At 36.8% G+C, this 27750-nt stretch overlaps 1 protein-coding gene across 1 annotated transcript; it reads left to right on the forward strand.

Moving 5' to 3' along the window:
* LOC126967642 (facilitated trehalose transporter Tret1-like) lies at nucleotides 1-27750 on the forward strand. Its single transcript, XM_050812211.1, has 10 exons — nucleotides 1-105; nucleotides 3396-3628; nucleotides 5171-5324; nucleotides 10164-10333; nucleotides 11166-11283; nucleotides 14571-14669; nucleotides 18514-18572; nucleotides 22531-22689; nucleotides 24156-24338; nucleotides 25902-27750. Exons 1-10 carry the CDS (start codon nucleotides 69-71, stop codon nucleotides 26130-26132), a joined length of 1443 nt encoding a protein of 480 aa, XP_050668168.1. The 5' UTR covers nucleotides 1-68; the 3' UTR covers nucleotides 26133-27750.

Below are 27750 nucleotides of genomic sequence, written 5' to 3' on the forward strand. Positions count from 1 at the left end.
CGCTCTCTCCATCGTTAGTTCATTTTCAAATTTACTGTTTAACGATTGTGCTGAAATCACTCGTGAAAATGGGGAAAATAAGGCAGTTTCAAACAACTTTGGCATGTACGTATCTATTGGATTCGTATTCCTTTAAGCTCTATGAAGACATATTTTGTGCAAAAACTTATGTTATTTTGTAGAAATCCATAATTATTTAAATGATATGAATAAATATCTTTAGCATTCGTTCAGCTAAGTTTTGTTAGTCCATTTTGTTTTGGAGAAGAAAAAAAATATATTTACGTATTTAGACCCGCGCAACAGGGCCCATTTCTCTAGAGGTCATAGGGCTCCGATTTCTTTTTATGAAAATAAGGGACGAGATGAGCAGGACGTTCAGATGATGGTAATTGATACGCCCTGACAAGTACAATGCAGTGCCGCTCGGGATTTTGAAAAACCCAAAAATTCTGAGCGGCACTACAATAATTGCGCTCGTCTCCTTGAGACACAAGATGTTAAGTCTCCTTTGCCCAGTAATTTCACTAGATACGGCGTCCTTCAGACCGAAACACAATAATGCTTACAGATACTGCTTCACGGCAGAAGTAGGCGCCGTTGTGGTACCCATAATCTAGCTGACATCCTGTGCACTGGAACCCCCACTGGTAATGGACATCCATGCCCAACTAAAAACTTCCTCTATACTAGTAGCTTTAAAAGTTTTTCCAGCGACATAGGACGTGGACCGAGAAGGCCGCAACTATAACTACGCAACAACAGTCGCGGGGCGTCTTATAAAGAGACCGGCTGTGCTTGTTGGGGTAGGAGACAAGATAGCTTACGATCCAATATGATCTGATAGTCCAATGGACTTTTAACAAAAGTTTGTAAGTCCATATGCAGTATGCACCATACGCCATCCTGTTGGGTAAACGCTAGAGTTAAGGGGTAAGCGCGTGCATCTCCGAAGAATCGGCATCTCTGAACACTCTACTGAATGACTGGCTTAGTCGGTAATGTGAAACACTGGTTTCACTTCGACATGGTTACAGAATGCTACCTTACCTTTCCTATGGAATCACTATATTTCACAATAGAAAACAGTTTTTTTTTAAATGTTTAAGTAATATATACATTTTTTATTAACACTACAGTACTCACACTCCTCTTCATTACTTGAATTCACGCGTGGATAGAAAATGGAAATAACTTGTATATTTTTTATTGTCAAATTGAAACAACAAATGGAATGGAAAATATTTTAATTTTTCTTAGTTTTACTACTTACTCAAAAGGTAAATTGTAAAGAAATTATTAAGAAACAACAAATTTAGAAAATATATGAGAAAATGTAACAGAGCCACTTCTGAAATCGTCGCTTGTTTTTTAACATTTAAAGCTTAATAAGTATTCGAAGCATTCAGGGCCCACTTCTGTTTGGTGATGGGGATAAATAAATTAATTGCACGTCTCACATCAAATTTTTGCCAACCAATACCAGGCTCACGAACAGAGTGCACATAGACCAACTCGTAATATCTTTGGAATCAAAACGTCTTGATAATCTTGTGGTATTTCAGCTGTATTGTTTTATATCTTCTTCTTCTTCAAACTTGATCTACCCAATGCTGAGTAAAGGTCTCTTCCATTTTAGACCATTTTGTGCGGTCCAGAGTTTTCCCCATCCAGTCCTTCCCAGCCGCTCGCATCAAATCGTCCGTCCATCTTGCTGGCTGCCTCCCAACATTCCTGAACCCCTTTCGTGGTCCCCACTCCAACAATTTTTTACCCATCTTCCATCGGATCTACGACAAATATGGCCCGCCCACTTCCACTTCCTAGAGGCTATGGTTTTTTCTATGTCAGTTAGTCCGGAGAAAATTGTTTTATATATGTACACCTTACCAAAATGTGTCTACTTTAGTCAAAAATAGTTGTAAACGGATTATTTGCATTCCTCATTCTATACACTCGACCGTACCCTTTATTTGTTAGTTGCGAGATTGGTACGTCATCTGAAGCTGATGTTTTGTTAGAATTATCTGTTCAAGTAAAGTTTTGCTCTTCATATTCACGGTGATCTGACACATGGGCTAGAGTCTGCAAGCCTTCTTATGGTTGATATTTATCATCTTCATTATCAATTATTTCTTCATCTACAGTAACAACCTCATGCAGTTACATTTCCAATTGTGAATCATCCATGAATGAATGAATGAATGAATGAAAACTTTATTAATAACAAACACAAACCACACAGAATAATATAACTAAAAAAGACTTAGAGGTAAAAAAATAATAATGACGTAGTTGGACTTAATAGTCTCTAAAAATACTAAAACGAGAAAAATTCGTTTTGAAATTTATAATAATTTAATGAACATACACAAAACTAGAATATTAATAAGCAGAAAATATTATACAGCGTTATAAATTGGGTGTACACGAAATTACATACCTGACTTTGGTACACCAATACGCGCGCGGACTACATTAGTAGGCCCCATGCTTTTGGAGCCAAATTACTTGAGCATTTATTGATGCTGGGTTTGTGTGGGACGATGAGTTTGTCAACAATATACCTAACGAGGTTTACCTAGATAGTCTAGTTTCAACTGCGATAAGCTAAGTTATTGCAAAAAGAGTTACCCTAGTTTACTATTTAGGTAGTAGGCCGCGCGAGTACTGTAGTGTTAAAGCTATCAGGTTTTGGAAACAGTCCTGGTATACAGTTAAAAAAAGCTGCCAAGTGCGAGTCGAACTCACCCATGATGGATTCCGTAGCTGCAACTAGCAGAATATTCAGTTCTTGTAGTTCGTTGTAACTTTGATCGATGTTTTAATAATAGTGTGTTTTGTTTCAATTAAGTTATTGATAATACGATTTATGACGTATTAAAAAAATACATCATATATTTTTATTCTTATTATCATTCTCTTATTTTAGGAGTTACGGGTGAGGGCACACATTTTACCACTTTGGAAGTGTCTCTCGCGCAAGCTGTACTGTTAAGAAAAATAATTATATTAGAAACCTCAATATCATGTTTGATGTTAAAAAATTTTGAGCTTCAGTTCTTAGTATGGGGAACCCCCAAAATTTATTGTCATTTCTTTTATTTTTGTGTGAAAATCTTAATGCGGTTCACAGAATACATCTACTCACCAGGTTTCAACAGTTCGTTTCTTATAGTTTCGGAAAAAAGTGGCTATGACATACGGACCGACAGACAGACAGACATGACAAATCTATAAGGATTCCATTTTTTGCCATTTAGCTACGGAACCTTAAGCCTTACGCTTGAAGCATAATATGTAACGCCAAAGGAACTAGGCCTATCATAGTAATAGATATTCCTGAACAATGTTACTCTTATATAAATTGAATATAACTAATAATTCCGCTTCAGGTGTCTTCGGCTATTTTATATCAGGTTCGCTCAACGTTTGGCCATCATATTCGGTCAGCGAGTATACAGCAGAGAACACCACCCTGATTTCAGCTCCAATGACTAGCTTCGAGGCTTCCATGGTTGGAAGCTTACCGGCCCTTGGAGCGATGCTTGGCACCATGTGTCTTGGTACGATTATCGATGTATTTGGGAGGCAGAAAGGTGGATTGTTCATTGCTATACCTTATTTAGTAAGTGTCATTTTATTAAATGGTGTATTTTCAATTATATCAAGGTAGTCTTTTAGCTATTTTTACCAGTGGAAGGCTTCTTTGCACAGGATGCCGGCTAGATTATTAGTACTACAACGGTAAAGGAGACTTAACATCTTATGTCTCAAGGAGACGACCGCAGTTGTAGTGCCATTCAGAAGTTTTGGGGTTTTTCAAGAATCCTGCACCGCATTGTAGTGGGCAGGGCATATCAATAACTATCAGCTGAATGTCCTGCTCGTCTTGTCCCTTATTTTCATAATTAAAAAAGCTATAGATCACTCCTGCCCATTACAATAATAATAAGCTACCAATAAGAACTGTAGGAGATTCCTAGACTATAGCTAAACTAAACGTTTACCCCCTTATTCATAATGGTCCGCTAACTGAAAACAGCCGCTAAGGAGTATTTTTCTCATTCTAACTTAGGTCAATAGAAGAAGACAGAACGAGAATAAGCAATGCTTTAAGTTAGCTGACTATTATGAATAAGGGGGTTAAGGTTCAACTTTTGTACGTTCAATAGCGTTTTCATGCTCGACACATATTATGTAGTTACAATATACTTCTATCACTATACATTTCAATTGCATCAGTTTTATGAAATAGTTCTTTGAACAGTACATCCTTAGGTATTTTTTTTTATAGAATAGGAGGACATACGAGCGTATGAGTCACTTGGTGTTAAGTGATCAGCGCCGCCCACATTCTCTTGCAAAACCAGAAGAATCATAGGAGCGTTGCCAGCCTTAAAGGAAGGTATACCCGCTTGTTTTGAAGGTACCCATGTCATTTCGTTCCGGAAACACCGCACAAGGAAGCTATATTCCACAGCTTTGTAGTACGTGGAATATAGCTCTTGAAAACCACACTGTTGAGGATCGCCACACATCCCCATGGTGGGGATGATATCCTAACTTGTGGTGTGTCGTGCGAAGGTGGAATTCGGCGGCAGGAATCAGGTTAAACAGCTCTTTGGAACACTCTCCGTGATAAATGCGGTAGAAGACACACAATAAAGCGACGTCTGTACGCAACGCCAAGTGATCCAGCCTTTCACAGAGCACTGCGTCCTCGACGATTCGGGCTGCTCTGCGTTGTTCGCGGTCAAATGGATCGAGCTGATACTGGGGTGCGCCAGACCAGAGATGACAGCAATACTCCATGTGTGGCCGGACCAGCTCTTTGTAGAGCGCTAGAATGTGAGCCGGCAATACTTCATTATTGCCGTGCTCTAATGACGCCCAGCTTCTTTGAAGCCAATTTGGCTTTGCCCTACAGATGGCCACGGAATTGGCAATCGTTCGAGATTTCGAGACCCAGTATTCCGATACTAGACGAGCCTTTAAGGAAAGGTTTGTCAGAGAGCGGCGATACGGCAAATGGGGTTTTTTGTGGTAAACGCGCAAACTTGAGTCAAATAAAATTTATGTAGCAATAAAATAAGGTTATTTAATACCTTATACTATATAAGCAATGAATATTTTGTTTGGAATTTAAAATGATTCTATTACCTTTTAGCTTTCATGGGTATTAGTGGAAATGACAAAATCGAGTATAGTTATCCTTGTGGCACGGTTCATAGCTGGAGCAGCGGCTGGTGCAGCATCAGTTCATGCGCCAATATACATTTCGGAAGTAGCAGAGGAGTCTATCCGAGGAGTGTTGGGATCAGGTATTATTTAGTAGAATTATGAACGGAGTGTTTTGTGTATTTTCTCGTAGTTTTAATGCTATCGAAAACATAATTTGAAAAAAAAAAACCAAGTTTCGCAATTCATTTCATTTATTCTAAAAAGTTGTGAGATCCATGTAATACCAAGTCGGTCAATTTATTAAGGCCACTATGGCAAGAAATCGCCAAAATAGCGCATAATTGAAACCATTGCTTGACGGTTTATATAAAGATTATATTTTATATATCTACACAATCTGAGACTTTACTTTACTGGTTATTATTTTTCTTTATATTTATATTTTTTATAGGCACTGCGAAAAAAATTCACCAAACTACCCTTAACTTTTACAGTTGCTCATCATTCAATCTAGATAGAAATTGTACGAAAATTTATTGATTGTACACCAATACCATAGTTTTGTTAGTTTTGTAAATAAAATTGTATTATGTTTGTAATAAATTAAAAATGCTTAATTCTGAATTAAAACTATGGCGATCTTATGCGAGAGAGGTTGCCTAGCTCCGCTCGATTCTTCAAGGCCGTTGGCTCGGTCCCCAGCCTTAAGTCCCAACCTAAGACTCCTTCTGTCTTAAGTAATTACGTAATTAGCTAACCTAGCAACATACTACATTGACTATGTATACAATTATATTATTATTATGTATTAGACGCAGTGTTAGTAGGCTCCCCACAAGATGGACCGACGATCTGGTCAAGATCGCCGGAATAAGTTGGATGAGGTAGCGCAGGACCGATCGTTGTGGAAATATTTGGGGGATACCTTTGTCCAGCAGTGGACATCTTCCAGCTGATGATGATGCTGATAAACCCTACTTCATGAAATTGAATGAAAGCCATGACCAGTGATGATTCAGTTGATTCTGTCTTTCGCGATAATAATAATAATTATTAACAACGGAGAAAATCTCCATACCAATGAAGACACAAATCGTGAAGGTTTTAGATTTCAAACAATGCATTGATTTTCCAAATATAAATAATTTTTAAGTTTGCATACAACCTTATTTTAAGTTTGTATTCAAACATTTTATTTTATATTCATTAATTCAATTTTGATTGTTAATTATATCGTTTCGACTTGTAGGGTGTGGGTGCCGGTTAGGGAGAATGTTACTAAGTCCATCTTAAAACATAACTTTAAAATCTTTGAGCGTATAGTTACTTGTATATATATTTTGTTATAGCTAAACCTTATGTCTAGAAATTCACAACTTTATCTTTCAATAACATCAAAATTTTGAAGTTACGACAGTTTTCGTTTCCGCATTATCAACAGGTGATCAAGGATTCGTATTTTAATTAAAACTATTTCAATTTGAATTCGTGGAGTTCCTCCACGGTAAAGATTGGCCGTTTTTTAGAAACCTGTTACAGTAACAGATTACGCCAAAAATAAACAAGAAACGTGTTTCTACAAAACGTGCAATAGGTTATTTCAGAAATGTAGGTAGCGAATAACAAGTTACAACTGACATATATTTTTATGAAAATAAGGGACGAGACGAGTAGGACGTACAGCTGATGGTAATTGATACGCCCTGCCCATTACAATGCAGTGTTACTCAGGATTCTTGAAAAATCCAAAAACTCTGAGCGACACTACAGTTGCGCTCGACACTTTGAAACATATGATGTTAAATTTAATTTGCCCAGTAATTGCACTAGATACGGCGCCCTTCAGACCGAACCACAGTAATGATTACACATTACTGCGGCAGAAATATGCGCCGTTGTGGTACTAATGATCTAGCCGGCATCTTGCGCAAAGGAGCCTCCCACTAGTAAAAGGTAACATCTATCTGCGACATCGTGTAAAGAGAGAGAGAGATAAAACAGGTGACAGTTGCGTACTGTTGCTAACTGATATTGCTATGTTGGCTTGTTAAAGCTTCCTGTTTCATTTCTTTTTAATACGTTGAACAAGGAACGATATAACAACATGTTTCTATCTAGTTTACCGCGTCCGCTTAAACTGCCAAAATTCAAATTACGAATAATAAATAGTGTGTACCTAGCCTATTAGTAAATTTGTTTTGTTGAAGCTTTGCCAGTAATTGTTTTAATGATTAGAGTTAAAATGTAAAAGTTTTGAAATTTGAAGGTATACTATATTATGATGGGTATAAAAATAATAGTTCTTAATTGAAGTGAGCGTTTGAGTCCATAAATATTTATGAAAACTATGATAATTATATTTATAAAATACCTAAAATCCACGAAATCTATATATTAAAAAATTAGTGGCTGTTCGTTAGTCTCGCTAAAACTCGAGAATGGCTGGACCGATTTGGCTAATTTTGGACTTGAATTATTTGTGGAAGTCCAGAGAAGGTTTAAAAGGTGAATAAATAGGAAAATGCTGCTAAATTAAATAAAAACAACAAATTTGTTTATCCTTTGATGTGTCCATACATAATCTCTATTAGAGAATTTATTGACGCACGGTTTGACAGTTCTGCTGTGAAATAATTTCATTACGACAGCAGGGTGCATATTTTATGAAGTAATTTTTGATGTTATGATATATTATTGACAAATTCATATAAAAACATTATTTTATTTATGCCAACGTCTGTCGGGTCAGCTAGTAATTAATAAAAACTGTTTCTTCAGAAAAACTGGTTATTTCCAAAAACGACTCGAGCAAACGACGTCCACCTGCAAAACGATTAGTTTGTAGCTTAGGAGGTTACAATTCAAAACCTGTTTCAGAAATATCTGTTATCGTAACAGGTTGCGTAGAAAAATGTAACCGGCTACAACATTGCGTAGCAGAAACTGAAATGCCTATCTCTAGTCCACTGGTTTTAGATACTGTTCCAGTTAATGTTTATGGACAGGAATAATACAGAAAGCTATAAAAAAAACTTCGTTTAAAAAAACCGACTTTAAAAACTGAAAGGATCAAATACTTAAAAATTTAATTTAATACACCTTTATCTTTAATATTAATAAAATGCTATTATTTATATGTGCGACCTATTGATAGATTTTAAGTAGGTGCCAAGCCCTAAACTAAAATAAAACTAAATATCATAAACAGCTTACGTACTGTAATGCCTCCTAAAAAGCCGTACAAAACAATTATATCATCGAGGTAAACAAAAATTTTCATAAAAAATCATAAAATGAAAACTACTGGGCCAAAAAAAATTACGTAAATCAAATCATAAATCTCAAAGTAATCGGTGTACATACATGAAAAAAATACCGATCGAATTAGCATTTCGATACGCAATGATATTGCACGTAATGATAATAAGAAAACCAAAATTTACCCATTTCAAAATATTTTTTGTGTATGATCCAAAACATAATAATTTTTATTTGTGTAAAATGTTTGAAGGACAAGTTTTTAGCCCATCTTATGCTTAGTATCAACAGCTGCGTTTAACTAAACTATTATTATATTATAATAATTACAAAGTGGAAACATTTGTCTTTTTATATTATTATGTATGTTTGTAATGGTCTCACACAAAAACTACTGGACTGATTTCAAGTTCTTTCATGATTAGAAAGCTGCTCTTCAGTGAGTGACATAGGCTATATTATAAGTTTATCAAAAAAAATATGGATCCCTTATAAAAGTGCAATAATATAACGCGTGCGCTGGGGGAACTATCGATGATAGAATAAAGAAATGTTCTACAATATTATAGAACGTATCAATATTTACAAAAAAGTCCGCGACACCATATTATGTCAAACTACTGTAGCCAACGACTTCTTTACGTTTTAAAAGTTGATAAAAAAGGCGACAATAATCAAAACATATTATATAACCACTGTATTAATCCGATAAAATGATATTTTATTAAATACCGTTTAAATACTTTTTAAATTACTAAAATCAAACATTCCATTCAAAAGATATTACGAATTTAAAAATGTAAAAATAAAGAAAATAATGCAATAATAAAATCATAACTAATTATTGACAAATTTACACAAGCAATAACGCATCACATCACTTTATTTGTGTTATTAATAAACGCGATGTAAAGTTATTGCAAATTAAAATTATTTATAATATATTTATTTAGCGACTTCACTTTTTATCCACCCATCGACGTGAAGTGTGCAGAAATTTTTACCTAACATTTAGTAGGTTGCTAATCTTAAAATACATAGATGGCCTTACAAATAAAATTGGCATAAAGTTATAACTAAGCATAAACACAGAATATGTAAAATGTTTACAAATAGACATTTTGCTTACGAATAGTTTGTTCGGACGTATAACGTTTCCCGCGTTTATTTGCAAGGAAGCTTGTCATTCGGAAGAATCAACTTCAGATTCATCATTGTATTGACAGTGTTGTCAACGATATTGTAATTTTGCATTTTCTTTGTTTGTCATGAGTTATAACTTTATACCAAGTTTATTTGTAAGGCCGCTCGACTATATTTCCAAGACAAGTATAATTATTATAATATGCTAATACTGTATATTATAGTATTTGTTGATATTATAAACTCGACTTGTAATAGCGTCCATTCAAATTTTATAAGGATCCTGAAGCATCCTTTCTTGTCTGTTGTTATTGTTTATTTATATTGAAATATGTTAAAATGTGTTTACTTTACTTAAAAAAATATCGTAAAAAAAATTTATAGTAGTTACTTTGTCCCAATATAGCATAGTTACATTTTATACCATACACAAGCGATCTCGCCTTGTTTGTTTCTGGTGTTAACATTATGGTTATGACAGTTTCTAGAAAATTCACTTATGTGCCTATGTATATAAAAAACATGTTTCTTTCTTTAAATTTTGCTCTCAATGATTGATGATATGATGTACTTTTTAGCACCCATGGCTTTCTACTGCGTGGGAGCAATGATATCCTATATGTTGGGTTGGCTGCTTTCGTACCATCAAATCATATGGGTGAATATGGTGTTTTGCATCATGTATGTCGGACTCCTGTTATCCTCCAGGGAGAGTCCTGTGTTTTTGATCAAGAAGAACAGAGAAGAGGTCAGTAATAACCAATTTTTTTAAGGTGATTAATTTACCAGTGGGAGGATTCTTGCAAAGAATGCCTGCTAGATTATGGGAAACACAACGGCGCCTTTTTGTGCCGTGAAACAGTAATGTGTAAGCATTACTGTGTTTCGATCTGAAGGGCGCCGTAGCTAGTGAAATTACTGGGCAAATGAGACTTAACATCTTATGTCTCAGGGTGACGAACGCAATTGTAGTGCTGCTCAGTGATTTAGGGTTTTTCAAGAATTCTGAGCGACACTACATTGTAATGGGCAGGACAGTATCAATTATCATCAGTTGAACGTCCTGATCGTCCCATCCCGTATTGGCATGAAAAAAGCAATATTTAAGTTGTAATTTTCAGCTTAAGACAAGTATATATGCATCAACGACTACAGCTAAATTTTTTATACAACAATGTATATAAGTGATGATCTTTGTTGTTATAAAGCGACTTCAAATAAACTAATAAAAAAAAAGTAAATATCCCCTTACATTGTGACTTTTTTGTTATGTGTGGAAGCTTGCAACGTATTTTTTTTTAAACTTTACAGTATTCTTTTCTGATTAATGTTGATATTCGATATGGAATGGTGTGTTCTAGAAAACAGTCCGCACGATAGTTGTTTCAATTTCAATTCATTTATATGATGAATATGGATGTTTGTTTCCGAGTTATGGATGTTTATATGTATTTATGTATGTTTAAGTAAGTATATTGTATTAAATATATCGTTGTCTTGTACCCATAGTACAGGCTATGCCTAGTTTGGGGCAAGATAATTTGTGTCTATATTATAAATACACTATTTGTTCGTTACAGGAGGCATGTATGTCGATAGCACATTATAGAGGTGAATCGCCAGACTCTAAAATTGTACTTGAAGAGCTGTCCAGGTTAAAACATAGGCTGCAACCAGCGGAATTAGTGCCTACGTCTGGTAAGTTAAAATTATTCTCTGCTGCATCTTTACGGTTACTACCCACGCCCATTAGAGCAGTATCATCAGCAAAGATTGTAATAGCGTTATATTTTATTTCAAGGATTGTCATTTGTCTATAGTAACTACAAAACCGGACCTAATACATTACCTTGAGGCACTCCAGATTTTATCTCCCTAACTTCCGAATAGATATCCTCTTTTCGAATCCTAAGATAGTTATTAGTAATACAAAATTCAAGATAAGTCTATTGACGAGACCCAGTTTCTTAGAAGACTTTTTGTTTGCCCTGCATATTAACGCGATATAGCCAATGCTCGAGCTTTCGACAAACAGAGGAGTGGTGACGAAGAGTGGTGTTAAAAACCATGTTATTTCGTTTATGGTTAACGCGGAAACTTCGTGTCTACGGGGGTCAAACACAGCAAGGTTCATTTCACCTCATTCCTCGACCTGTGCAAGAGTCGTCTCGACATGGTTTAATTGTTTAAGATAACTGTTTCTATAATTATTGTACAAATATCGTCGTACTTCGTTATTAATAGTACAAGGTACGTTTATCTTTGTGAAAGTTTATAAAGAAAATAATATGTTATGATGTGCCAATGCTTACTTTTACTTACTTTATTTTTTACAATTAAATTATTTTAACAATATCAGTTTATTCAACGATCTATAACGTCAACAACGTTCTTGTTATTTTTCTGCTTTAAGTAGGGCAATGCTTGGAGGTTCCCTAATTATTATTAATAATAGGTTAAAATGTAAGAATTATCTATTTGACAACTAATTGAAAAAGCTTGTATCGAACTAGAGCAATATACTTTTTTAAGGCCCCTCCCCCCTCCCATTGCATCATTATAACAATTTTAACAAAGAACAAAAGTGGTACAATCAAAATTTAGCGTAACCAACAAGTCAATTAATCTATGTGGAGATTTCAATATAAATTTACTTGAACCTTCTGTCCATTGTACTAACCTTAAAAATTTATTTCAAAGTTTTAATTTGTTCAATGTGTTTCGGGACCTACTTACTAGATTTACTTTTAGTACAGCAACCTGTTTATAAAACATTTTTACAAATGTTGTTATTACAAGTAAACTTATAATTAATAATCTTCAGTCCGACTGTAGTGGGCAACTTATAAAAGTAAATATAAGATTGGATAATGTCAGACCGAACAAGGTGACGAATATACCAGTTACTTCTACTACTTTATACAGCCGTCTTGAAAAGTTCAAAAATAATTTGGTAAATACCATAGCATTTTTACACTTTACACAGGTTAAAGTGCTAATTTTCACTTTAACCTATTCTTCAAACCCTTCTGTAAGGAATTATACCGAATTTTTACTCCAATAACGCTTACAGTAAACAACAAACATTGTTTTAATGATTGGACAACAATGGGTGTCCACAAAAGTTGTAAATGCTTAAATTTTTTTATCATAATAAAATAATAAATTTTATTACACATATAATTTATTAAATAAATAAATTATGAGAAACATTACAATAATAGTGAAGAAATCAGAATATATGTAAAAAAATACTCAGAATATATAAAGTAGTTTGTTATGAAGCGAAGGCACGCTTCATTGCAGATAAAATTAAAAACAGTAGGTAAGAATAAAGTAAAAGCAATTTGTAATATAATTAATGATGAAACTGGTAGGTCAAGTTGCCATAATGCTTACATATGTTTAAATATTAATAATCGCGTTATAAATTTGGAAATAGAAATTGCAAACCAATTTGATAAATTCTTCTCTGAAATCACAATTATTACGACCAAAGAACTGTTCCCCAAAAGCAGCACAGGATATGCTTAAATTACACGTACCAGTATGTTTCATTGATTTGAAATTTAAATATTATATTAATGGTTGCGATAATATACTAAAAATCTTCAAATCAATTAACCTGCAAAATAAAATGGACCTATGGGGCCATTCGATTGATATTGTAAAAAAACATACGTCTTGACATAATAGCAAGCACCTGAATTAGCAATAATATTTAACGAATGGATAGATGAGCGTGTGTTCCTGACCTCATGAAATACAGCAAAGTTTATTTTATCGGGCAGTTCTCTTGACCCTGCTAATTTTAGGTCTATTTCAGTACTGCCTGTTTTTAGTAAAACTTGCTTCAGAAGCTACAAATGCATTGTTGTAAATTTGTGAACAATAATCAATTTGGTTTCACCTGGGGGTTATCAACAATTAATGCAGCTATAAGGCTCATTGAACACATCTATGACACCTGGGTAGAGTCACAGGATACATTAGGTAGTTTTTGTGATTTGTCCAAAGCTTTTCACTGCATCCACCATGAAACTTTTCTCGTAAAATTAAAGCATTATGAAGTAAAAAATACAGCCCTAAATCTATTTTATTTCTTGTTTCTTATGTATATTAGTGATTTACCTTTAGTGGTAGATGACAGCCATTAGATTGTATTGTTTGCTGATGATACTTCACTTATTCTTAAAGTGAATTGACGTGCAGATATTGATAACAAGATAAACAATGCACTCTCAAGTAAGCTGTTTTTTTTTTTAATTTTAATACAACTTCATCTTTTGTATTAAAATTAAAAAAAACAGATGACTATAAATATTTAACAATAAAATAGTTTACATGGTTTATCGTAAGTAGAAAATATAAAACTTTAATTTTGTATTAAAATTATAAAAAAAAAACAGATGACTACAATTTATCAACAAAAATGTACCTGTTTACACCTTTGTAGCGGCTTACCGCCAGCTGGTAACCATATTTTTTTTCTTTTACAATAACGTACAATTTACTAAAATAAAACGTGTGGGTGCAGCAATTTACATCAGAAAATTTATTATACTAAAAATAATTACAGGTACTAGCTGCCACTTTTTTTTTTATATATTTAAAAAGTTCATTTAAAACTAGTTTAATCTAAGAAACGCGAACCTGCAGAATCGAGTGGTGGGATCTTGGAATATAAATAATTCTTGATGTTTTGAAATACCTATTATTGACAAATTTATAAAAAACAGTATTTTATTTATTAAGTACAGAACAACGTCTGTCGGGTCAGCTAGTTATTCAAAAGAATTTATTTTATCTGATAATAAGTAAGAATTACTTACTTGCTACTACTTGCGAATAAAGGCAGAATAAATGGATTTCATACTAATTGGATAAATTATTGCTTTATCGTCATCAAAGTAGTTTAAGTAATATATAATTAATATTATTAGACTAGTATTGTATCATCGAGTTTTTTATTTTTCATTTTACAGAACTTGACGCTGAAAAGGCAGAAAAGGAAAAATTGGAGGAAAGTAATGGAGATAAAATATGTGAAGATAAAAAGCCGCTGCCTTCATACAAGCTGTTGTGTAAGTATATTTGTGATATAAAAATCTCAACCGTTAGGTAGTATTAGATGTTTCGGTATCTGTAGCGCTGTGTTTTATTTTTTATTTTTTAACTGCCATCTAAACAATACAACACAGCATAGTTCATGATTGGTTATCACCGACATGACATTATTGAGGCACTGCGAATTTTTTATGAAAACGTTTATTACAACCTTTCCCAAGTATATATTATCATTCACGTGACAATTTAACCATTAATTTGGATTTTTGTAAAAATTTCACGGGTTTAACTTATACGCACCAAACCATCGACATAAAACAAACCTAGACGTATTAAGATTCTAAAAAAATTTACAATTGCAACTACCTACATCAACCTGATAAACATCTATAAATAAAAATTGACTCAGACCCCTTGCATAGAACCCGTCAAGAATGGTTTCATGATATATTGGCGACTTCATTAAAATTAATAGAAATATATACGATTAAAGACTTCTCAATTATAGTAGTATAGTGATGAAAATATTTATATTATTCGAAAAAAGGAAAACATCAAACATTTTTCTATTCTTGAAGTGTGACTTTTATCTTATTTAAAGGAGCATCATCGTCCGGAGATCGGCTGTGGTTTTTTAATACTTCTAATATAACTAACTAACAAGACAAAATATATTGCCGGGTTACCTTTACCTAGTACCTAGGTAACACTAAAAATGTTTAGAAAATTGAAAACGGCTTAATGTAAAAAGTTGCCAATACTTCTATTGTTTTTCGAAGTAATCTCCGTTCCTCTCTACACATCGTCGCATTTGATGGAACCACTGAGAAAAGTAGTGGACCCATTCTTCTTTAGGGGTCTCTTCTATGGCATTTTCGTACGCTTTCACCGCACCTTCAGGGCTCGTTAAGCGAATACCTCGAATTTTATCTTTAGTTCTTGGGAATAAATAAAAGTTGCAGGGCACCAGGTCAGGACTGTATGGCGGATGACTCATTATCTGGATACCTGCCATAGTCAAATATTCAACAGTCAGTTTTACGGAGTGCGCTCAAGCATTGTCGTGGTGAAGGCGGATCCTGCTTCGAGGGCGCTGCTGTCGAATTTTTTCCAAGACAACAGGCAAAGAGCGATTGACATAACAGCCTACAGTAACTGTCCTTCCATCTTCTAGCACAACTGTCGCGAAATGACCTTTCCAACCAAAGAATGAGGCAATCATCTTTTTTCGTTGACTTCTTACTTTGTTTACCTTAGTTGGCCGGTCCTCGAAAGGAAACACCCACTGAGCTGATTGACGTTTGGTTTCGGGTGCGTAGCAATATATCCAGCTTTCATCACCTGCGACGATGTCAATTACAGTATTTGAGTCACCGCCGTTGAACTTATCTAACATTCATTTGGCGACACCAGTCCATTGAAGGTGTTTCTGGTCGTCGGTTAAAGTATGGGGAATCAATCTGGTACAAAGCTTCCTGACGCCTAAATGTTCGTATAATATTTTTTGAACTTGGCTCATACCAATGCCAAGGCTTGCCCGTATCTGCTGATAGGTGACTCTCTTATCTTCCTCTATCATGCGTCGCACAGCACTGATGTTTACTTCAGTAGTCGCTGTTAAAGGACGTCCATCACGCGGATCATCATTGAGATTGCTACGTCCACGCTTAAACTCGTTAAACCAATTGTAAATAGTGGCACGAGATGGGACTCCATTAAGAAATGCTAATCGCAGCCTATCATAGCTTTGTTGTTGAGTAAGCCCACAACGAAAGTCATAATAAATCATTGACCGAAAATTTTCTCGAGTTAGGTTCATTTTCACGTGTAACTAGTGTTTTAAATTTGCCGCCAATTCACAAAAACAAATGACAAATGAATGCAAGATACTACATGAGGTTACCAAAGAGTTCTAAAATACAAATTTAAAAAAAGTTTTCATAAGCAATGTTTCGAAGTGGCCTGTTTTTAACATTTTCAGTGTTACCCACAGACATATTTGATCGATGCATGAACATGCATGATGATGCATTAAGATTTTTTACAACTCGTAAGTTTAACAATAAAACCACAAAATTGAAAAAAAAACACACCAATAATTTAAAACAATAAAATATTGTTATAAATTATTATAACAAACATTTCGATAGAGTAAAGGTATGTACCTATACACATCAGGTCTGTGCCCCAGACGTAACAGGAACGTGCCAGGGGCTAGACAGTGCTTCCATATCAAATTCACATAGGTCACCGGAATAGTTTATTATATTATTTATATTATAAGTAACACAAATTGGTACAGTTAGACCATTCTTTGAAAATGGCTTATAAAAGTTACAGACCAATAACAACTCAGTGCATTCATGGACAAATTATACAAACTTGACAAAAAAAGTCATGTAAAATTTTTAGACTTTAGCGGGGCAATTGACACCTTACAGTATTACACATTACTACACTTCCTATAAAACAGTGGTATACGCGGTAATTCGCTAGTGTGGTGCAAAAACTACCTCACGTCACAACACAGACACTGACTGTGTGTATATTTATTTAGATATCTGTGTGCGAAAGCACAGGACAGGGCTCGGTTATCGGGCCATTACACTTCATAATCTATGTAATTAGTGTATAAAAATTAGTTATAAAGTTTGAGCTATTCCAAGTCGCGGCCGACCTGTGTGCTTGCCTACGGGGATAATCCAAGAGATGCAATAGATAACGTTTGACTTTGATAAAATAATTGAATGGTCACAATATGATACTTTCGTGATAATTAATGATAAAAAAACCAAGCTTCATGATACTTTCGTGATAATGAATGATAAAAAAACAAGTTCAAGCCATAATAAAGCCAGCCGAGCCGGAGTAGAGGAAGATATGAGCCTAGAGTAATATTACATAGCCACAATTGCTTACACACAAAAACGCTTTACTTTGTTGTAGAAGCTGTTACTGTGAAGCTATTGAAGTTGTAAATAATGAATTACACCTGGGCTTTGTCAATATGCACACTGGTACAGTATGTGGCACGCTAAGAGCCCTACTTGCAAAGTTCGCTGTTATTAGAAACATAAATTGTTAAAATACTGCACAATATCATTTTTATTTTTTTTTCTAATCATTAACAACAATTGACGATTGCAGTACACGGTAGAACTACGTTTGCACATAGATCTAAGTAATAGGTATGTGTAAAATATGTAGTTGTGAGTAAATAAATAAGAACTTAAAAGAAAGATGGTAAAGTTGATTTTTACATATTGTTGTGCAATCTAACGTGGGCAATGGTTTCGAAGGCTTAGCCAAGCAAACAGAAAGAATATTAGGATATTTAATGCAAAATTGTGTTAAATTGAAGTAGATAGTGTTGGTTTGCGAAAATTATTTATAATTAAGTTTTTTGAAATCTTTGGGACAGGCCTTTGTCCAGGATGTCTTCCGGCTGATGATGATGATGATGAAGTTTTGGTTTTTTATGTGTTTTTATGTGCAAACGGGCAACAGACTCTTGTGAAACCTAACTTGAACATCCGCAATACCAGATCTCAAGGGATGCGTTGTCAGCCTTTAAAGTGGGAGAATGTTCTAACCTTGAAGGTGCCTAGTTCTTATTGGTTCTGAAATACTGCAGCCAGCAAGTGATTCCGCCAATTGGCTTTGCCGGTCAAAATATTTATTGCGAAACGCACGGTTGTGAAATGCCACAGACATGATGGGACTGAAATTAGCACGCACACTACATACTCTTAAAATCAAACACGTATATCATTTTTAAAGCAAACGAACGAAGTGGTGGACAAGGAACGTTATATTTTTAAATGTCTGAGTTTGAATATAGAATACGCCTTTTTGTTTCAGTTGTTTCACCATCATCACGACGAGCCTTTATAGTTGTTGGACTTACTATATCTACACAGGTTAGTAACTTAAAAAAAAATTTCAAGAATTTAAATGAAATTTCTCGCATTGTATATTATCATTATATAAGATGAGGGCCAGGAAGATGCTTACATGATAGTGATATTCCTTGCCTACATTCAGGTCCCCTCAGATTCTTGAAAAAGCAAAATTATAACCGACTTTTCTAGTGTATGCATCGCATCACCTAGAGACATAATCTGATGTTTTAGTAAACTAACTTGTGTTCTAAAAAGTGAAAAACAAACACAGTTTACAGAATATTGCTTGGCGATATAAAAAGGCGGTGCTGTAATACCTATGATCTTACAAAAGGTGATAAGTTTGTAGGTTTCGTATTTGTGGTGCTTCGCGCACGAAGCTTGTCATAGCACGATATTTTCGCAGATTATGACAATATTTTTCTGTTATCAATTTGATTGATGAAATAAAAAGGCTACATTAATAAAAATGAATAAAATATTGTATCCAGCTATTTTTCATTCGTCTTACTATCCAAATAAGTACATTTAATGAAGAAATTTGATAAATTTTAAAATTTTATAAGAAAAAAGGAAAAATGCAACAGATGCCGCAGATTTGGATCTCTATTGCCGGCAAATGATGAGAGGAAGTTGAAAGAAAGTAGGTGAATTGGACCAATAGAAAGGGTGTGTTCTTTCATCATGATAATCCTAGACCACATGCATCTTTAGCCACTCGGCAAAAATTAAGAGAGTTTGGCATCCACCATATAGCCCTGGTTTTGCACCTTCAGATTTCTACTTGTTATGGTCTCCTCAGAATTCTTTCGGCAGTGCCACTAAATATCAAGAAAGAAAATGCGACAGTAGGTAGCTACTGTCGCATTTTCTTGTGCACATGTTCCAAAATACTTACAGTATCTGGATCATGTCAGTACCAACAAAACTAACTATCATCATCATCATCATTTCAGCCGGAAGACGTCCACTGCTGGACAAAGGCCTCCCCCAAATATCACCATGACGATCGGTACTGCGCTGCCCTCATCCATCCTACTACGGCGATCTTGACCAGATCGTCGGTCCATCTTGTGGGGGGCCTACCAACACTACGCCTTCCGCTACGTGGTCGTCATTGGAGGAACTTACTGCCCCAACGGCCATCTGTCCGCCGAGCTATGTGCCCTGCCCACTGCCACTTCAGTTTCGCAATCATTTACTACGGATCTCCTCATTTCTAATTCGATCTCGCAGGGTAACTCCGAGCATAGCCCTCTCCATTGCCCGCTGAGCAACTAAGCGAGCTTCCTCATAAGGCCCATAGTTAGCGACCACGTCTGTGTTCCGTATGTCATCACTGGCAACACACATTGGATAAAAACCTTCGTCTTCAGACACTGTGGTATTTTGGACGAGAAGATTTTACGGAGCTTCCCGAACGCTGCCCATCCGAGTTGGATTCGACGAGTATCCTCTTTCCCGAAATTGGACCTGCCCAACTGGATTATTTATCCAAGGTAGACGTACTCGTCAACAATTTCGAGAGTACAGTTCCCAACTGTTACGGGAGTAGGTGTGACATGGGCATTAGACATGATCTTCGATAAGAATCCATGTTCATTTTGAGACCTACTCCTTGGGAAGTTGTGTTGAGGCCATCGAGCATATGGCTTAAGTCCTCCATGGTCTCTGCCATGATTACGATATCGTCTGCGAATCGAAGGTGAGTGATGTATTCGCCGTTGATGTTGATGCCCAGCCCGTTCCAGTCCAGAAGCTTACAGATATCCTCCAATGCAGCGGTGAACAGCTTCGGCGATATAACATCGCCTTGTCTGACTCCCCACTGCAGTCAGATAGGCTTCGAGAGCTTATCCTGGAGACGGACTGACATGGTGGAGTTATCATACAAACACTTCAACGCTTCGATACATCGATAATCAATGTGGCACCTCTGAAGAGACTGAAGCACCGCCCAGATCTCGATCAAATCAAAGGCTTTCTCATAGTCCACGAACGCCAAGCATAGTGGCTGGTTATACTCCTCCGTCTTCTGTAAAACCTGCCGCAGCGTATGTATGTGGTCTATGGTACTAAAGCCTTTACGGAATCCGGCTTTTTCGGGAGGCTGGAAGTCGTCAAACCTGCGCACGACACGATTCGTTATAACCCTAGAGAACAGCTTATATACATGGCTCAGAAGTTATACGGGCCTATAGTTCTTCAAAAGCGTTTTCGCGTATCGCCCTTTTTGAAGAATAGCGCCACTATACCTCTGTGCCATGCTTGTGGCATTTTGCCTCGAGGATAACGAAATTGAATAGCTTCTGGAGACTCTTCATCACAGGAGTACCACCAGCTCTCAGAAGCTCGGCTGTAATTCTATCATCACCCGGCGCCTTGTTGTTTTTAAGCTGATTTAGGGCCATACTAAACTCGTACAGGCTGATGTCTGGGATATCTTCGGTATAGTGTCGGGTTAGCTTGCCTCTTGGGTCTTCAGCCTTGTTTGTAACAGGTGCCCGTGCAGTCGTGTGTCCGTAGAACTTCTCGACCTCTCTCAATAGTTCGGGCTTAGACGAAATGACCCTGCCGTCGCCTTTAGCCTCGTCAGTTGGCTCTGCCCAATAGACAAATGTCGTGCGAATACTTTGGACCCTTTGTTACGCGCTATGGCCGCCTTCACAAAATCTGTGTTATGGCGGCGTATATCGCGTGTCAATGACTTGGAGATTTGTCTATTTAGCTGCCTATACTGGGACGCATCGTCCAGCGACTGAAGGGCCATTTGGCGTCTTACATCCATCAATTTGAGGGTAGAGTCTGAGATTTTTCCGGTTCTTTTTGAATGGCTGGTCTTAAAGAGCTTAGACCCTGCCGTTTGAACTTCTGCCACTAACCTGTTATTAAACTCGTCCACGTCAACACATTCACCGAGGCATTCGAAGCGGTTTTGCAATTTGAGTTGAAAGTTTTCCGGGTTTTGAATCTAGATGGGTGCAGGCCCGAGCGTAGACTTCACCAGTCGAGACCGCTCCAGTTTTGGATTTATATTCAATGTGCCTCTTACTATGCAGTGATCACTCCCAGTTTTCACTGAGTTTATCACAGAGACATCATTGAATATATGTCTTTTGTCGACATGATGAAGTCAATCTCATTTTTGGGTGCACCATCGGGGCTGATCCAAGTCCATTTGCGTTGTTTTGGCTTCATGAAGAAGGAGTTCATCATATTGAGATCCTCCTTCTCCGTAAAGTCAGCCAGCATCTGGCCTCGGGCGTTCCGAAATCCATAACCAAATTTCCCTCACCCTGTCTTCAGACCTCAGATAACTCCATGACATCCCATCGTATTCTGCTTAAAACTTCCACCAGTTCCTCCAACTTCTCGTCGGTCCGCAGTGTATTGACACTGTATGTTGCCAGGGCCAATGGTCTGCGTAGCGATTCCGAACCCGGGGATTGTTAGCACCTGCTACCGCTACCGTGGCCACCACGCGCGGGGCTGCCGGGGACTGGGGACCGGGGCCTTTCAGTGTCCTTTTTCATATTTGGGTTGTTTTTCTGCCGTAATCGCCACGATTGGCAGGCGGGTTGGCGATCGTAGTGGGTATTGGTGGTTCTCGGGAGGATGCTGCTGCCCATCCTCCGTTCTTTGAATCCCTAAGTCGCCTCTTACGACACCCACGGGAGGAGATGGGGTGGTGCTATTCTGGTGCGACACCACACGCACACGCACACGACACGCACGCAAAACTAACTAACACTAACAAAATTTCAAGATAATCGTAACAGACCATCAGAACACGACTTGAGGAGTTATGCAGCCTTAAGTTATACTAGTACATACTTTTTTATAATTGTATTATAATATTTATTTAAATGTGTCGTTCTGTAATCATGATGTATGCATCCGGGATACACATAAATCCTCGATCCGTTGTAAGTATTCTGTGAGCTAGTATTTTATGCTAGATCTGTTCTTATGTTAGGTGATGATGGGGATTGTTCCTGTGCAAGTATACGCCAAGGACATCTTCTCCCAAGCAGCACCAGGTCTTTCGTCGCACGTGTGTTCAGTCATGTTTGCTGTGGTCCTCATGTGTGGCAGCATGTGCAGTGTGCTCTTCTCAGACAAGTTCGGTAGACGGGTATGTAGAAGATAAAATAGGAAATTTTGATTATTTAATTATTATTTATCACTTATACATTTTATCTTTTACTTTTTGGTCATGTCCATCATCAATAATTATCATGGAGGGTTGCATGTTTGCCAGTGATTCCTATCCTTCGTACTCCTCGCCATATTATTAAATTTTGGGAAGGTTCCTCGCCTTTAAGCTGGTCAATCCATCGCCTTTATGTCTTTAGTATATCCAACAACGGTTAACCTTTGTCAAGCAAACCAGCCTCTGGTATCGTGCGTATATATTTGACCTCTTCTTCCCTTTTTCTATCCAAGAGGAGGACAAACGTGTATTTGATTTGTATAGTCACCTGATGGGAAGCAATTTTCGTAGCCCATACCATTAAGCAACAATAGAGGAATCACAGAAAATCCAATAATTTCAACATACAATTGTATGACGTATAGACCTAGAAACATATCGTAAGGAGCTCGTTTCACAGTTTGCTTGTACGTGGTTACTTTTGAAAATTCCCTTACAGCCGCGATACAAAGGCCACTCATCCATCTGAAAGAAATCATGAATCATCTCTCATAATGTGTTTGTGCACTTTAACAAATCTCTGTAATATTAATGCTCAACAAAATTCATTGCCGCAAATATCACAATCAGTAATTGGGATTATACCAGCTGCTAGGTTTAATCAACGGACAGCACGTAAACGTATACGCAAAATAACAAATCTCACTTGTGCTACTTTTCAACTGTCGTGTGAGCAGAAACTCTTTGGTTCGCACTGCCACTTTGTAAAAGCACACGCGGCTACAATATAATGTTAGGCTAAGTTTGAAACCCTAGGTCGTTTCTGCTAGTTTCGCTTATAAAAGCTCATCATTTCAGCCGGAAGACGTCCACTGCTAGACAAAGGCCTCCCCGAAGATCGCCGTGACGATCGGTCCTGCGGCGCTCTCATCCAACCTATTCTAGCGATCTCTATCAGATCGTCGGTCCATCTTGTGGTGTCATACTATCACTACGTCTACCGGTACGTGGTCACCATTCGAGGACCTTACTGCCCCAACGGCCATCTGTTCGTCGAGCTATGTGCCCTGCCCACTACCACTTCAGTTTCACAATAATTTGAGCTACGACAGTGACTTTGGTTCTCGTACGGATCTCTTGATTTCGGATTCGATCTCGTAGGGAAACTCCGAGCAGAGCCCTCTCCATTGTCCGCTGAGCGACAATGAGCTTCCTCATAAGGCCCTTAGTTAGCGACCACATCGTTCGACTCTGGTTTCCCTTCAAAACGTTTAAATTTTTCGCCTTTTATAAAAGCCTATATTTTCCGAAATGATAGTAATAAAATGATAATAAAATTCCAAAGCATTTATCAATCTTCTTCCTATAAACTAGGAACTAAAAAAAACTCAGATTATGTATGTAAGCACAATGTCCTTTGTAAAAATGAAACCAAAATCTCTTTTCAGCCATTACTGTTGGGATCAGCTATCGGCGTTTGCATATGCCTGGTTACAATGGGATTCCTGATGCAGACCAACGTAGCACCCGCGTGGCTTACAGCATGCTTCATCCTGGCATTCTGTTTCTTCTTCATGTTTGGAGCGGGAAGTGTACCATACCTCCTCCTAGCTGAAGTATTTGTGTCAGAGGTAGTATCTTTTTTATTAAAATTACAAACAGGAATAACTATAATGATATTCCGGACGGAATCTAAGCGTGGACACCTTTCTAAGTGCTCTTGGGAATCCTCTGGTCTTGCAGAAGAAAGTGAGCGATGAACATCGCTTAGCATCAGATGTGTTTTACGCTGTTTTTTTTATGGAATAGGAGGACAAACGAGCGTACGGGTCACCTGGTCTTAAGTGATCACCGCCGCCTATATTCTCTTGCAACACCAGAGGAATCACAAGAGCGTTGGCGGCTTTTAAGGAAGGTGTATGCGCTTTTTTTAAAGGTACCCATGTCGTATCGACCCGGAAACACCGCACAAGGAAGCTCATTCCACAGCTTTGTAGTACGAGGAAAAAAGCTCCTTGAAAACCGCACTGTGGAGAACCGCCAAACATTCAGATGGTGGGGATGATATCCTAACTTGTGGCGTGTCGTGCGAAGGTGGACTTCGGCGGCAGGAATCTGGTTAAACAGCTGTTTTGTCATAATCTTCAGTTAAAAGGACTATTGTTGTAGAAACGAAACCTGAAAAAAATGGTATCTTAGATACCATTTTTTTCAGGCTAGTCTCTTCCGCACGCTAGTCTCACCCGGTTGCTATGTTATCTACGCGTCTTTGTTAAACAATAATTATGTAAAGATCACTGAAATTGAAATTTTGCTCCATCAAATAACTAGGCGATAAAATTAGGTATAATAACCGTTCTAAGCCAGAATATTCAAAAAAACCTATGAAGGAAAATCATAAACCATAAAGTTGGTAAGGTGCGCGAAGGTAATTAGTTATTATTTAAAACATATACATATTTTGAAAATAATAAGTGTATACAGCGTAGCGCTTTAGAGGCGGAATTAAGGCCCAGCGCTTTTACGAACTAAGCCAGCCGTCCATACACTGCATGATCCGTATATCTTGTTCAACTCTTAGGCTGTGGCTCCATCTACATTATCTAATTTATAATTGATAACCTGCTCAACCTCAGTATTTGCATATTAGGAAAGAGATAAGGGACGAGACGAGCAGGACGTTCAGCTGATGGAAATTGATATGCCTTACCCATTACAATGCAGTGCCGCTCAGGATTCTTGAAAAACCCAAAAATTCCGAGTGGCACTAAAATTGCCCTCGTCAAATGTGAAAATGTCGTAATTATTAGTATTAGCACTTACTAATTGACTTATTTGTAAGTTTACATCATGTAATCTGCTTAAACCCAGTCTGGTTTAATAAATAAAATTATACTGCTTGGTGGTAAATAAATACGCAGCTTTGATACTCAAGAATATTTTTTTTATTTAAATAAGGGATAATGCGAGCAGGACACTCAGCTGATGGTAATTGATACGACATGTCTATTACAATGCTGTGCCGCTCAGGAGTTTTGAAAAACTCTGAGCGGTGCTCTAATTGCGCTCGTCACCTTGAGACATAAGATGTTAGTCTCATTCCAGTAATCCCAGTAATTTCACTAGCTGATAGTTTGTTCAAAGGAAGCAAGGGTAAAATAATTTCATCTGAGTAATAAATATATTTGTTTCAGGTTCAAAGTTTGGCCTCAATGATTCTCATGGAGTGGGTGTGGCTTCTCAACTTTTTCATCCTCGGAGTCTTTCCCTTGATGGTCAAATACCTGGGCATCCACGGTTCTTTCTACATCTTCGCTGGCTTTTCTGTCCTCGATATCCTTCTTGCTTTATTCATGGTGCCAGAAACAAAAGGCTTGACGAAGGAACAGATACAAGAGGCTTTTCTTGGAAGGAAACAGAAATAGCGTAGCTTTAGGTTTTTAAAAGTTACGAATTAGTTAATTGAGTTTCAATAAACATATACCAGTAGGAGGCTCCTTTGCACAGGATGCCGGCTAGATTATGGGTACCACAACGGCGCTTATTTCTGCCGTGAAGCGGTAATGTGTAAGCATTATTGTGTTTCGTTCTGAAGGGCGCCGTAGCTAGTGAAATTACTGGGCAAATGAGACTTAAAATCTTATGTCTCAAGAAGACGAGCGCAGTTGTAGTGCCGCTCAGAATTCTTGGGCTATCAAGAAACCTGAGCGGCACTGGATTGTAATGGGCAGGGCGTATCAATGACTGTCAGCTGGACGTCCTGCTCGTCTGGACAATTTCTGTCATAAATAAAAATCCAATATTATAATATTTAAATTTAAGAGTCACAATTGGCAAAAACAAGGGCGCAAATTCCACATTATTTCGGATAAGGGCTTAAAAGATAAAAAATAAGATTTTAATTCAGTTTCGATTTCCTAAAAAATGTTTAATAAAATTTACACTATTCCAGACTCTAACGGCTGTTCCCAATATACTGTCTACGGATAGAGATAAATTACTACCTTCTACTGTCAGTAATTAGTCCCAGTACACCCGAAAAGTCATTCTTATCGCTTTATATTGGGACGTGTGAATTGAAATTTTCATACAAACTTCTATCGCTGCTAAGCTATACGTCGTCCCATTTAACAAACAGCCTGTACGGATAAGGTGAATTACCGTCGATAAGTTTATTGGGACAGAAAAGTCAACGATAGTTATCTCAAGTAAGAGATAGACTGAATATTGGGAACAGCCGTAAGATATTATATCTCTCACAACAATGTTACTACAGCCTTTCTAAATGCCTACGAATTTCTGAATGAAAAGTTAAAAAAATAAGTTTTAATTAAGTAATTATTATTAAGTATTAGTTTTATAAGACGCATGCCCCTAATATTATTAATGTAATATAATTGTTATACTCTCTTTAAATAGAGTTTCATCTACTGTACCTAACTGTAAGACTACAAATTCGTTATTATATTATTCATATATTATTATTAATATTTATATAATGATAAGAGTGCAATAAATATAATATTCGACGACCCCTATAGCCCAGTGGTTAGTGACCCTGCCTACTGAGCTGGAGGTCCCGGGTTCGAATCCCGGTAGGTGCAAACATTTATATGATGAATATGAATGTTTGTTTCCGAGTCATGTATGTTTATAAGTATTTGTGTATGTTTAAGTAAGTATATTGTGTTAAATATATATTTGTCTGGTACCCATAGTACAGGCTATGCCTAGTTTGGGGCAAGATGATTTGTACAAATGATTTAAGTTTTCTTTAGTGTTAATTCCGCCAATATTTGTTTTTAAAACAATTCGACACGTGTTTCGCCTCTACACGAGGCATCCTCAGGACGTGTTGTCTCGCCAAAATCTGGCACGAGAATGATAATTAAAAAGATAATTTGTGTAAATGTGTGTCAATATTTATAAAAAAAAATATGTGAACTTAGTTTAAAGATCAATGTCTTCGCTGCGCTCCAACTAGATGCCGTAGGCGTAGTCACAAAGTGCGGCAACTAATACAATTTGCTAAAAGGCATAAAA

This window comes from Leptidea sinapis, chromosome 13, assembly GCF_905404315.1.
Source record: "Leptidea sinapis chromosome 13, ilLepSina1.1, whole genome shotgun sequence".
Taxonomy (NCBI): Eukaryota; Metazoa; Arthropoda; class Insecta; order Lepidoptera; family Pieridae; genus Leptidea; species Leptidea sinapis.

What these genes read in the sequence shown, in the direction of transcription:
- LOC126967642 (XM_050812211.1), top strand. Translation starts at nt 69, where the DNA reads ATGGGGAAAATAAGGCAGTTTCAAACAACTTTGGCAT. An exon ending in TCATTGCTATACCTTATTTA is followed by an intron (nt 3,629 to 5,170) that starts GTAAGTGTCATT and finishes ATTACCTTTTAG; the next exon opens with CTTTCATGGGTATTAGTGGA. An exon ending in TCAAGAAGAACAGAGAAGAG is followed by an intron (nt 10,334 to 11,165) that starts GTCAGTAATAAC and finishes TGTTCGTTACAG; the next exon opens with GAGGCATGTATGTCGATAGC.